Source organism: Polistes dominula, unplaced genomic scaffold (genome assembly GCF_049000335.1).
Source record: "Polistes dominula isolate Pdom_NZ unplaced genomic scaffold, Pdom_raw_medaka contig_77, whole genome shotgun sequence".
NCBI classification, from domain to species: domain Eukaryota; kingdom Metazoa; phylum Arthropoda; class Insecta; order Hymenoptera; family Vespidae; genus Polistes; species Polistes dominula.
Genome location: NW_028301152.1, coordinates 6,444,585 through 6,458,150, shown reverse-complemented (window position 1 = coordinate 6,458,150; position 13,566 = coordinate 6,444,585). Strand labels below are relative to the sequence as shown.

At 26.7% G+C, this 13,566-nt stretch overlaps 3 protein-coding genes across 8 annotated transcripts; all 3 read left to right on the top strand.

Annotated features, from left to right (window-relative positions):
* The first annotated feature begins 113 nt into the window (after positions 1-113).
* On the top strand, positions 114-6,230 carry SCCRO3 (defective in cullin neddylation 1 domain containing SCCRO3). Of its 2 annotated transcripts, XM_015316694.2 has the most exons (5): positions 116-727; positions 1,481-1,603; positions 2,060-2,225; positions 2,302-2,612; positions 2,694-6,230. In XM_015316694.2, exons 3-5 carry the CDS (start codon positions 2,144-2,146, stop codon positions 3,291-3,293), a joined length of 993 nt encoding a protein of 330 aa, XP_015172180.1. In that variant the 5' UTR covers positions 116-727; positions 1,481-1,603; positions 2,060-2,143; the 3' UTR covers positions 3,294-6,230. The 2 variants fall into 2 exon arrangements, with proteins under 2 accessions (XP_015172182.1, XP_015172180.1); XM_015316696.2 differs by lacking the exon at positions 1,481-1,603 and having other exon boundaries at positions 114-727.
* A 999-nt stretch (positions 6,231-7,229) lies between these two features.
* LOC107064259 (histone H3.3A) lies at positions 7,230-8,977 on the top strand. 2 transcript variants are annotated; one of them, XM_015316698.2, is made up of 3 exons: positions 7,230-7,383; positions 7,835-7,968; positions 8,090-8,977. In XM_015316698.2, the coding sequence occupies exons 2-3, from the start codon at positions 7,841-7,843 to the stop codon at positions 8,370-8,372; spliced, it is 411 nt and encodes a 136-aa protein (XP_015172184.1). In that variant the 5' UTR covers positions 7,230-7,383; positions 7,835-7,840; the 3' UTR covers positions 8,373-8,977. The 2 variants fall into 2 exon arrangements, with proteins under 2 accessions (XP_015172184.1, XP_015172185.1); XM_015316699.2 differs by lacking the exon at positions 7,230-7,383 and adding an exon at positions 7,402-7,771.
* A 687-nt stretch (positions 8,978-9,664) lies between these two features.
* LOC107064258 (histone H3.3A) lies at positions 9,665-12,245 on the top strand. Of its 4 annotated transcripts, none has more exons than XM_015316697.2 (3): positions 9,665-9,971; positions 11,037-11,172; positions 11,253-12,245. In XM_015316697.2, exons 2-3 carry the CDS (start codon positions 11,045-11,047, stop codon positions 11,533-11,535), a joined length of 411 nt encoding a protein of 136 aa, XP_015172183.1. In that variant the 5' UTR covers positions 9,665-9,971; positions 11,037-11,044; the 3' UTR covers positions 11,536-12,245. The 4 variants fall into 4 exon arrangements, with proteins under 4 accessions (XP_015172183.1, XP_089034291.1, XP_089034290.1 ...); XM_089178165.1 differs by lacking the exon at positions 9,665-9,971 and adding an exon at positions 10,011-10,187; XM_089178164.1 differs by lacking the exon at positions 9,665-9,971 and adding an exon at positions 10,653-10,958.
* Positions 12,246-13,566: the final 1,321 nt, after the last annotated feature.

The following is a 13,566-nucleotide window of genomic DNA, read 5'->3' as shown; positions in this document are numbered from 1 at the left end:
CTCTCCATATGCTGATCTGAAAAGAAAATAAATGGTTCTACATTTGACTAACTATTGTTGAGGTTTCTAGGGTTTTTCTTTACATGAAATTTCTAGATGGGTAGAGTAACGTACAAAGAAATCTAATGTTTTAAGTCAAAGTTCAAAGAATTAAAAGTTATCCAATCATTCTTATGCTTATGATTTATTTTTCGTTACTAGAAAATTACTCTTTAGAAAACTCTTCATCAATGACAAGATTATTTCTTCAGATTATGTTGCATCCTTATTTGAAAATGTCACATTCGTTGACAATCTTCTTTCCAAAATAATATTTTAATCAGTTTTATTTTTCTTTAATATTTCTATTGGTTGATGGTAATTTGTGTTTTCTCCCGGTAAGCGGCCATATTAGCTCTAGATTAATTTAACAAAAATGAGTGTTTCGTGCGTGGAATGAAATTATCACCGTCGTGTATCAAGTGGAGCGTGCACTGTAACAAGCAAGGTTACATTGTTACAAATGACAGTGGCACTTGGTCAAATGCGAATACGACCGAAAAATTATGTGAACGAAATGCATGAAAATATTAGGACGAATAAGTCTTGTTGATCTCTATCAGTGTACACAAGTACATCTTTTTTTGTGACACTTTATGAATGTGGTCAAAGCAAAAGATCATCTTGCGGGGGTTTTGGCCGGGATTACCAAAATCTGACTAGACCAAAAAGCCGCCTTACTGATAAGGTACCTACCTATGTTATTTTTGTTTTTTTCTTCCGTGTTATTCTTATACAATAAATATCATATATTTCAAATTTTATTATACTATTCACGTTATTGTAAAAATTATATTTATTTCCACACACATATCTATTTATAATATATTAATTCAAACATATATTAGATATTTTTTATTATACATAAAATATACAGTGGGCAAAATAAGTTATTGTACATTTTGCTTTCAATAATTTATTATATTTTAACTCGAAATTTGGCAGAAATTAATCAAAATTTATTCGAGTACTCCGAAAGTAAGGTCCTGGATATTCATATCACAAAAATTATGTATTCTTAACAATTAGTCGACACAAAAATGATATTTAAATAAAAATTGAACAAAAGTTATATCAAAAAATTCTCCATGCACATAAATATATTTCTTCTGAATTATATGAATTTTCTGTTTCAATCACGAGTAATGATCTGTGGGGCCTCCCTTTGCCCACAGAATTTCTCTTATACCTTTTTGTTTAAAAACTACTAATCTTTCTTCTGTAGAATGTTCAATATTATTCCATCTGTGTAATAGACATTAATATTTTTTATTCCTAATATTATGTTTACAAATACATATGCTTAATTGATCCTATAAATACTCAATTGGTTTTAAATCAGACAATCATGGAGATGTGAGGTTGTTTTAGCACATTGTATAGTAATCATTCTTTAATTTTTTTAGCTGAGTGCTTAGTGTTGCATCAATTACTTGAATAGTTTCAGAGACAATCTTGATACCACAATCGATTTTGATGATCCTAATCAATTTTGGAACAGTCGTCTTTGGTTTAGTTCTAATGGTCTTTAAAAATGTGCGCTTATGCAAAACTTCCAGTTTTGGTAGGTAGTCGTTATGTCTTTGATCATTAAAAGTTTTTGTCTCCTGGTATTTGTTTATAATATATTAGATGGCAGAGTGTGATTTTTTCACTGTATTCGAAATTTTTATTTATATTTGTGTATGGAAACTTATTGTTCTCAATTTTGTTGTTTCAATGCTCAACATACATTTAAAAGTTAACGATTAATAGAATCATAACAGTTTTCCATATATGTCTCTACTAAATAAAGATTAATCACAATTTATAGCACTACTCATTATTATTTTGAAATATTAATTAATAATAATTATTAAATATTGAAATGTAAATTTTTTTTTTAAATGTATCGTATAGAAACTTATTTGACTCATTGTATGCACGAAAGATCTTGTTAACATTTGTTATAAATTGAATTTATATCAGTGTTTTTATATAATGTTAATAATGTTATACACAAATATCTTATATTTTTTAGCTTTTAATATCAAGACTGCCAATCTAAGACTGAACTACTGATGCATGGGATAATTATCTTTAATGTCGAGTACGGACAGCATCAATGGGAAACTGTTTTTCTTGCTTCAAGGTGCCACTTCCACCAGCCACCGCAGAACAATCAATTGTATATGAGCATAAAGACGGTAGTATCTTTATTAGGTTCAAATGAATATGATATAAATTAGTAAACAGTTTTCTTATGAATTTATTTTGATACAGAAAGAATGGAACTAAGAGGATTATTCCCGAATTCTTGCCAACAAACTGGTCCACTCGTGCCTGCAGAAACACATGTCAATGGAAACAGAAAATCATTAAATACTGTACCTACACTTAATAATGTAGGTTCGGATAACTGTGGATCTATGCCTAGTATACAAAATAATTTACGTTTGTCTCGAGGATTTTATGCACGATTACCTCCACTAGGCCGTTCAGGCACCTCTTCCGGTCTTAACTTAACCACAGAATTTAAACAGCAACGAGAACCATCGGAAAATAAATTGAATGCATTATTTGACCAATATAAGGTATATTGTTTGTAACATCTATAAAAATATAATATAAGATTGTACGTTTAATTTATTTTGAATTATTTGTTTTCTTTAAAGGATTTACATGAGGATGTAATATTAGCTGATGGAATAGAAAGGCTTTGTAATGATTTACAATTATCCCCAGACGAGTTTAAAGTGCTTGTTCTAGCTTGGAAATTAAATGCTGAACAAATGTGCCAATTTACACGTCAAGAATTTATAACAGGGTTGAAAGCTATGCGCGTTGACAGTATACGTGGAATTCAGGCAAGATTACCTGAAATTGTGCAAGAATTAATGGTCAATAGTGATTTATTTAAGGATCTCTATCGATTCACATTCCGCTTTGGTTTGGATGTTACCTCTGGTCAACGAATACTGCCAGCTGATATGGCTATTGTCCTTTGGCGGCTTGTTTTTACAATTCGAGAACCTCCACTTTTAACAAGATGGTTAAAATTTCTTGAATGTCATCATGTTCGAGGTATACCTAGAGATACTTGGAACATGTTTTTGAATTTTGCTGAAAGCATTGGAGACGATCTTGGTGCTTATGATGATGCAGAAGCATGGCCAAGTTTATTTGATGATTTTGTAGAATATGAAAATGATCAAATGAACCAAAATATTACTAAAGATGATATAATGAAGGATGCTTCTATTGATAAGGCTTAATAAATCTGTTTAAAAAAATACTTTGAATTAAAGTATAGTCATATATCTGACTTTTGAATAGAATCTTCTAAAATGACTTAATGATATAGATATAAAGAAATAGTGAAGAAATAGTAGGATAACATTGTGATATTTACAAATACTTTTAATCAATGAATTAGTAAAATGACTAAATTGTACATTTTTTATTCAAAAGTGACATTACATTTCCAAATATGAATAGGTGTATCTTAAGTTAAATATTAATTTATTAGTAAAGGGTTGTGAATTTTATACGGAGAACATTTAATAACAAATTCTTTATTTGTTGACAAATTCATGTCAAATCAAATATGGTGCAAAGTAAAATTAATATATACAATACTTCTTGTGAATTTTATAATTTTCAAAAACTATTTATAATAATACTAAATTATGACATTAAAATTTACGCAAGTAATTATATATCAAGGAGTATCAATTTCTGAAGAGATATTTATTTATTAACAATAATACAAAATATATATTCTTAAAATTGCATTTTGTTATACATTTTTGTGTTGTAATACCAAAATTTGCATTTCAAATATTTTTAAATCATAATCTATAATAATTTATAATATATCTCTTTTAATATGGCTTATATAAATAAATTGGAAAAAAATATTTGACCGAAGTGAAAAGCAATATAACATAGTATTATTAGGAAATAATAATATAGCATATAAGAAAGAGATTAATTCTTTGATTATAAATATATACTATGTTTTTGACAAAAACGAAAACTAAATTACAATAATTCACAAATATTTGGTAGATATTTGGTAATTACTTGTTCTCTTATAAATTATTTTCAATTTCGTTATAAATTTTAAGAATTGTAATACAATCAAATTAATATATATAAAGGGTGACAAAAAAAAATTGTGAAACTTTAAGGGGTTATAATACACAGAAAAAAAAAGTAAAATATATTCTATCAACATAGATCCTAAAATCTCAATATCAACTTTTAGTATTTAGTTATAATTCATAGTTACAATTCATATCATTTTGTTTTCAATGCATTGATATGATTATGAATTGTAACATTTCTAAGTATTAAAAATTAATTTGATAATTTTAGAGCCTATGTTAATAGGACATTTTTACTTTTCTCCTTAAGTTTATAATTTGTTTTTATTACTCTGTATATATAATATCATGTAGTTTTCCAATTATATAATTACACACTCAAATGCTGTATATACAAAAAACTTAAAAATAATGTGAAATTATTAGATAATCTACATGCGCCAAATTTAAATTATTATATATATAAGAAAAGGAACAAATTTATAGTAAATATAAAAAAATAAAGAAGATTCTGTTCAAAGGACTTTTTGCATAAAAGAGTTTTTAATAAATCTCTCAATCTAAATTTGTGATACAGTGTGTACAAGTCTATACAATCTTGGATTCATTAATATTTCCTACTGATGAAGGAGAGCAAATTTGAAGAAGAGTATAAAGTATTTTATATTAAATATAGATTCCAAAATTTGTCTGGTTAAACATAATATATTTTATTAGACTAAAGTGTATGTGTAACCCTATGCAAAACATATGCATGTAATCTAGCGTGACACAAGTCCATTATAAATTGTGGTTTTTAATAGTAATTTTTAGAGATTCTTTCCCATAATAAAATATAAAGGATTATTAAATCAGGTTCCTATTTAGTTTTTATATTTTTTGATGCACTCTCAGCAGTGCTAAGGAAAAAATATTTACTTTGTAATATTGTAAATCTCTCATTAACTAACAAGATATAGTGAAACGAATATTGTAATGTAAATTAATATGATTTTTATAATATATTATGAATATGTAATATACAATTTGGGTGTATGCATGACAATGTATCATGTCAGTTAAAACAATTCTACAAAGACTTTATAAATTATCAAGGAACCATTTCCTACTTTATTTAATATGAAATTGTGATATATATTTATATTAAAATCAATTTCATGGAGATGAAAAACTTTCTTTAAAATTATGATTATCTAAAGTTGATGTTTCGCAATGTACTTTCTTAATGTTATGCTTTAACATATTCACCGTCCTTTTGTCCACAGTACCTGATACAGGTACAATATATGAATACACCTAATATATATATATATATATATATATAGGAATTAATGTTGGATATAAAGTAAAGCTTACACAGAGATACGTAAATATAATTACATGTTATCAAAATATAATTGCAAAAATGAAAGTATAGCTTTATAATTCAGAGAAGAGAGATAGCTATTTAAATTAAAAGTAAATTATATCAAAAACAAAAAAGGAATAAGTCCTTTTTTCATATTATGTGAAAAGTATTGAAATATATATGAAAAACATTGCCTTGTAATATGTATCTAATTTATTAATGATCACTATTACCATTACTATCATAAATGAGAAAGGCTCAATTTTTAGGATCTCTGTGTAAGTTATATTTAATTTGTATGAGGATTATGTTAATACACATAAATGTATTGCTTAACCTTAACAAACGCACACATATTATTAGCAATATTCTACTCAAATAATTTAAACTTAAGTTTAAATTAATTTTAGTTAAGTTTCAACTTAAGTTTAAACTCATGCTTTACTAAGAAACAATTCTATACTTTATATCTAATGATTACACATATATTGTTTCTATTTCTTTTAATGCTTCCACTAAACTTTCCTATAAAATATCTTAAGATTAAATAGAATTACTTTGATTGTGATAATTTTAAATCAGATTGAGTTACATTTTGTAGAAACATTGTCATTACAAAAAATAGGTGTGATAATTAAATAAAGAGTCAAATGATAGTTATAAGTAGGATCCAAACATTGGTATAATAGATTATTTATAATGGCAGATGTACATTTTTAATAAGTCGTAATAAATCGTTTTAATTCTACAAAAGATATATATGAAAATAGTACACGAATAACAATACAATTCTCTTGTACGTAAAAATCAAGTTTTTACGTAATCACAAAGAAGTTTTCATATAATTTTATTGTTTTATTGATTATACATATAATACATTGATTATGCTCTAAATGTAAAATTATATTACGATTAAAGTAATGTATTTTATAATAGTTTGATAATAGTTTGATACAAATCAAATAAGTGGTGATAGATAAGGATACATAATGATAAATAAATTCAACTTTAGGATAAAAGAAATTTTTTCTAAAAAATAAGATATAAGAGATAATTTTATTTATATTACTAATTTATACTTGTTAAGAGCTATACTTATAAAAAGTGAAATATTTTATTGATCAGACTATGCTATTCTATAATATACTTCAAAATATATTATATGCATTTTTATATGAAAAATGCGATGAATATAAATTACTTATAATGTTTAAAAAAATCTATTGTGCTTGTATATAATATAAAGATTATATGCTTTCTGATACAAGAATTAGTTATGATTATTGCAGTATCCACTTTATCAAACGTTAGATAAAAAATTGTTATCCTTATATAAAATTAAAATAAACTTTTAAAATAATTATAAATAGATAAGTGGACTTTATTCATTCATTTTTCTATTTAAAAAGACAACACATTGATAAAACAATGAATTGAAAGCAGAAAAGGTTAAATTATAAAAATAAATTATTATATTATTTTATATATCATTTTAATATGTATTTTAAATTGTTTAAACAATTTAGTAATATCACTTATTTTTCTATACATTTTATGACTAATACAATATTTAGATGCACTTAAAATATTTTGGATGCAACTAGGAAAATACTGCATCGCATGCGGTGCTATAACACTGCAAGCGACGCTGATTGGTCGACATTGAGTATAGACACCAATTGTATGCAGCGTACGTTGAACACGTGATGTTGCATCCCAACATAACAAACTACTAACCAATCGTAAGTGGTGATCTTACTTCCATGCACTATAGTTTTATATTCATGTGTGATTTGTAGCATAAAGCTACGAGAGAGTGAGTGGAGTGAATAGATCGAGTAGAGAAGTTGAAATCGTCTGTGCACGAAACGCTTGTGGAAATATTCTCTGGATTTCTAATAAACTAAGGTAAATAGTGTAAAATAAATAAATTCTTATATTCATTAATTTTTCGCAGAAAATAATGAATAATACAAATATAGATAATAACTGCAACGTATTATTATTTACACGTGACGATTTTTGTTTTTCAAACTTCTATCTCACACTTACGCAGTTTTACACAAGGAAAATCTTCGTGCACGCCTTCGCCATTTTGTTTATTCGGTTTGCTTTTGGAGGGAAACAAATAACGATTTTTAGTTCATTTAAATTAGTCATTATATATATATTATCATAATTCTGATGATACACGTGTTATAATTAATCGTGAGTCATATATTGATGCAATCGCATATTCAAATAAAGACGATTACTTCTACTTTATTTTATACCAACGCCATTTGTCAACAACGAGGTATATTGACCCCATATACATATCTAATTATTGTGAAGTGAAGTTAAAATTTATTAATTTTAGACAAACATGGCTCGTACGAAGCAAACTGCTCGTAAATCTACTGGAGGAAAGGCACCTAGAAAGCAACTTGCTACAAAGGCAGCACGTAAAAGTGCACCTTCTACTGGAGGTGTAAAAAAACCTCATCGTTATAGGTATGTATAAAAAAGCATCAAAAAGTATATCATTAATTGATTAACATTATAATTTACCCATAATATTATATATTACTTTTTTGTTAAATTACTTATTTAATAACTGTATTTTATATTGTAGGCCTGGAACTGTAGCGCTCAGAGAAATCAGAAGATATCAAAAATCTACAGAGTTGCTAATTAGGAAATTACCATTTCAACGATTGGTTCGTGAAATTGCACAAGATTTCAAAACTGATTTGCGTTTCCAAAGTGCAGCTATCGGTGCTTTGCAAGAAGCATCTGAAGCTTATTTAGTTGGTTTATTTGAAGACACAAATTTATGTGCTATTCATGCTAAGCGTGTTACTATCATGCCTAAAGATATTCAATTAGCACGAAGAATCCGTGGTGAACGTGCTTAAATTTTAAACAATTTACAATGTCTGTTTCTATTCATTTTACTATCATGTCATGCGACATTATTCTTCAAAGTAATTAAATACGTTGCAATTCAGTTCTTCCCACAAATATTCACTAGAGTCTACACTGCCAAGCACTATAAGTAGTATATAAATGGGGAAATATAATCTAGGTTTACCTGTTCTATTAAATAAATTATAGAAAAATATTAAAATTTAGTAATAGGCCATTAACTTCTCCAATTACGGTATGTGAACATGATTATAGTGGATTAGTATTTGTAATCAAACTTATATCATTACACGCAAGCAATAAGTCATACAAAACATTTTGATATGTATAGTATCAAGATTAGAATGATAGAACATAACTCATATTTTTACAATCTTACGAAATTTGTCATGTTAATTTAAGTTTCATACATTTAATGTTGTGTGAAAAAACATAAATTTATGTTTCGAAAAAGTACCTTATTATTTTATTTTTAATATTAGGCCAAAATGATTTGTAAATGTAAAATTTCGTTTATAAGCAATATTATGTAAGAAAATTTCGAATTGCATTTACATTTCTTAAACATTAGATTAATAAAATAATAATAAACATCTATGAGTATTTTTTAGTATATTTTATTACTGTTAACTATCATTATTATAGACATTTATAATGTCATGTAGTAAATATAATAGAAAATAAATTAGATAACCTAATAATGTGTGTGCAGAGTAATTATTACATTTAAGTATAAAATTTATTTTTGTTACATTTATTTCAAATGAAACATTATTATTTATATATTTGTTTAACAAATATCAATACTTAATTGGTATTTTTATATTTACACGATTTCTCTCTCTCTCTATTTTCTCTAATTGAAAAAAGAAAAACAATTTTTTTAAATTATGGCTAATATAATATACGTTATATATATATATGAGTCATGTATATATCGTCACTTTTTTTTTTAATGTAAATGATAATCTTTAATGTATTCTATGAAATAGAATCATTGCGCAATGTGCATGATGAAATCAAATGGTAATGTATTAGTCAATTTTCTCCACGTATGGGAGGATCAGAGGTGGTGTAAGCAATAGGGGTAGCTTCCGATTTAAAGCTTGAACTGGTAATTAAGAAAAAAGCAGGTTTTGTATTTACTTTTACTCTGTTTATTTTGCTCTATTCGATTTCATTTACTTTGATGAAAAAAATAATGTAATCATTTAAATTAAATCTCTGAAAGAAAAAAAAATTCTTATCTTCTCTAGAATCATCGTAGGTATAGTTGTAAGTAAGAAAGTAAGAGTAACATGTCGAACCAGAGACGCGAATGCAATTAATAAATCGTCACAGGTTCACAGCTTTGTATTTTCTAAATGTAGAAGGATAAGCCAATCGGGCGGCTCGTATTACAAGACAAAACTCTCTATCCAACGTCCGATTGGATAGTCTGTACCGCGGGCTTACGTACCTCTCGCAATTTAATTTCTAGGGGGTAGGGACAAGGGAGTCCGTGGCTCGGAGAGCGTCCACTGCCATCGAAGTACAAGGAAGCGGATAGCGTTGGCTCTCAGCTTCTTGCATCAATTTTCTTTCTAAGGGTAAGTAAAAGCTGTCCAATTAACTTTTGCGAACTGTCAGATTGTATTCGTGTTTTCGCGCGATAGCGTCATATTATCGATTATGTCAAAAGACATATCGAAGATGAAGAAAAAAATTTTTAATTCTCGACTTCACTAACAAGAAGCGTATCGCAAGAGCTTGCCTCCATTTTGCGATTGACGTTTCGTTGTGAGAATCGTTCACGAGCCTGACTGGTACGCCAACTAATTCTTGCCTGTCTCTCTTGTTCTCTCTATTTCTCTCTTTCTCTCTCTTGATTGTCTTTGTTTCTCTTCGTTTCGTTCATCACGGTCCCATTAACATTTCTTATTAACATTTTTTTAATGATAATTTTTTTTATTACTTTTCTTACGATCATGTTCCCGAAGATTTTTTCGATCGACAGCGCGTGGGCTTTTCCACATTAAACCAAGCGAGGGACGAAAGTTCGTCCATTGCGCAACGCACGGAGTTCCTTGGTGCGTGCTTCCTTTGAGCGCGCACGGTAACGGATTGTACCCCCACCAAACATTAAACCCCCACCACTCTACGATTATTTCCTTTCCTCTAATCTTCCCCCACCATATATCGACTCTGACACTTTTCAATTTATAACAGTTTTTATTCGCGACTGTTTGTTATGTCTCCCTGATATTATTTTTATGATTTTTGATCGTTAACATTAATCATTGTGATCTTAACTTTTACCTATTATTGTATTGTCTTGTTTATTTTATCATTTCTTTTTCGTGCTGATCTGAAATATATATTACTTCTTGTAATACCTATTTTTTCTTTTTAATAATATAAACATTTTTCATTTTCTAAACATATTTTTATATTTTATAACATGACGTTTCTATTTGTTAGATTTAATTGTAGTTTTATAATTGCAAATTAATATAATTTTGAATGTGTGGAAAAATAGGAAAGAATTATTAAAAAGTTCATAGAAGAAAGAAAGTTCTTTTAGGTGCCATTCTTTAGTAGGTCGTGAATCACAATTAATATAAATATGATAATTTTTCATAAAATTATTAACAAATAATATGTGATTATTTCAGATTAAACCATGGCACGTACAAAGCAAACTGCTCGTAAATCAACTGGTGGAAAAGCTCCCCGCAAACAGCTAGCTACAAAAGCAGCCCGTAAAAGTGCTCCTTCTACAGGTGGTGTTAAGAAGCCTCATCGTTACAGGTATAAAGAAAAATTCACAATTATGTATGATAAATGTACATTTAAACAATTATTAAAGAAATTCTATTCATTCATTATAGGCCGGGTACAGTAGCTCTTCGAGAAATCAGAAGATATCAAAAATCTACGGAGTTGCTGATTAGAAAATTACCATTCCAGAGATTAGTCCGTGAAATTGCACAGGATTTCAAAACTGATTTGCGTTTCCAAAGTGCAGCCATAGGTGCTTTGCAAGAAGCATCTGAAGCTTACTTGGTTGGATTATTCGAAGATACAAACTTGTGCGCAATTCATGCTAAACGTGTTACTATTATGCCGAAAGACATCCAATTGGCTCGACGAATTCGTGGTGAACGGGCTTAAATAATAACGTGTATTTCTCATACATACTGTTTATTACTATTATTATTATTATTATTATTATTATTATTATTATTGTTCGTAATTCTTGTGGATGATATCTTTTCATTCCAAAATACATGTTATGTTGTACTTCACAAAAACATAGAAACTATAAGACACACTTATCCTTTATAATACGTACATAAAATTCATCATAAAATTAATTAAAATATTAAATGAAATATCGGAATCTTTTTAACTATCAAAAAACATGCGGAAATTAATTTCATTAATACGAACGTAATATTTTTTAATATTTAGATATAATATCTAATTTCAGAAGAATTATCAATATATTTCGAAATCTTACACTAGACATTAATAATTAGAATTAACTAAAATACCGAAAAATGACTGCTAAAAATTTTAACGTATGAATAAGCAAAATAAATAAATATTGTTAATTCTTCTGAATTTATAGAATAAAAGATTGAAGTGATGGTAATTATCTTCTCATTATTTGCCTATCATTAATATCATGATAAACCATCTTTATTATTACTATCGATATGAAAATTAATATGTGACTTAGAAAATAAGAAATTTATCATATTATCTTATGTAGTATTCGTCATATAATAGTCTTTTGATTGTATTAAAAACATGAGATAAAAGTTTGAATATTCAGTGTATATGTAAAAACATTTCATAAATAAATCTTCCAAATTGTATATCTATGCTCGTTAATTTGTAATTATCTTAATGTTTATTATTATTTTAGAAAGCTAATAATGGTTTACATTTTTTATATAAAAAGCATATAATAACAAATTCAATTAAAAGATAATTTCAAAGAAACGTAAGAATCATGTGATAATTTATTGTCATTTATTTCACATTATATGTATTTATTATTTAATTTATTTAGTAATGAAAAGTATAAGCAATCAATTTGAAAGTTATATTTATATATCATCTGTGCATAAAATTAACATTTTTAACAAATTATAATTAGGCAAAAATAATTAATCCAATCACACAATAATTTGTTAATATAATAAAAAGATTAATATTTGTCTTGACTACATTTTTGGACGAATATATGCAAAAGAAAAATATAATAAATTTAATACCTTACAGAGAAATAAATTAGTTCGAAAAGTTTACAATAAGTTGAATCGCCACGTGAAGAAAAAAGAAAACAAATCTCGGAAACAGACGCCGAACTTTTAAAGGCCGAACTATGTTTATATTTATTTCTTTAAGTACTTTTTTTTCGAAATAAATGTGAACACTTGAGACAGTTACAGCTCGGTCGTCTTATGGTAAACAAGTCAGTCTTCAATCAGTTCAACACGTCAATCATAAGAATATTATTCATTTTAATATTGTAACGATTTCAGATTAATTATTTATAATTATTAATCATTAATTATTATCATTCGTTCATCAAATTGAGTTTTTGTTCTCTCACTGTTTTCTATTAGTTTGTTATCAAATCAAAAGTGGATTTTTCATAAACAGCTCTGATTTATTTTATAAATTTTATTTAATATTAAAACTTATTTTTTATCAATTATATTTCTTTCACGAATTATTTAAACTCTCTCACCGTCGTTAATGATAAGAGAAAATGTGTTTAAATGGCTGATTAATCGACACAACAAGTTTATTAATATTTAAAAAAATCTTTATTAATAATTCATTGTTTTCTAATTATTTAGCCGGCTTCTTCAGACTTTCTTTATAATAATCTAGTGTTCATAGAAACACTAAATCATACCAAGTTATAAAATCTGGAATTTTATTAAAAAATAATGCCAATACCATTTATTATTACGAACCATCACGAAAACATTGCATATATGAATAAAAATTAATCCTAAGTTTATAGTTTACATTTATAATATGAAATTTGTATGTCTATTATATTTATATTATATTATGTAAATGTATAAATATAACATATAGTTCACCTTTAAATCCAATTACATACACCTTTGTAGAACAAATATATATATATATATATATATATATATATATATATATATA

Excerpts from the sequence above, each read along its gene's own strand:
- SCCRO3 (XM_015316696.2), top strand. The coding sequence starts at position 2,144 with ATGGGAAACTGTTTTTCTTGCTTCAAGGTGCCACTTCCACCAGCCACC. Across the intron at positions 2,226-2,301 it reads TGTATATGAGCATAAAGACG|AAAGAATGGAACTAAGAGGA; the intron begins GTAGTATCTTTA and ends ATTTTGATACAG. Across the intron at positions 2,613-2,693 it reads CATTATTTGACCAATATAAG|GATTTACATGAGGATGTAAT; the intron begins GTATATTGTTTG and ends TTTTCTTTAAAG.
- LOC107064259 (XM_015316698.2), top strand. The coding sequence starts at position 7,841 with ATGGCTCGTACGAAGCAAACTGCTCGTAAATCTACTGGAGGAAAGGCA. Across the intron at positions 7,969-8,089 it reads AAAAAACCTCATCGTTATAG|GCCTGGAACTGTAGCGCTCA; the intron begins GTATGTATAAAA and ends TTTATATTGTAG.
- LOC107064258 (XM_015316697.2), top strand. The coding sequence starts at position 11,045 with ATGGCACGTACAAAGCAAACTGCTCGTAAATCAACTGGTGGAAAAGCT. Across the intron at positions 11,173-11,252 it reads AAGAAGCCTCATCGTTACAG|GCCGGGTACAGTAGCTCTTC; the intron begins GTATAAAGAAAA and ends CATTCATTATAG.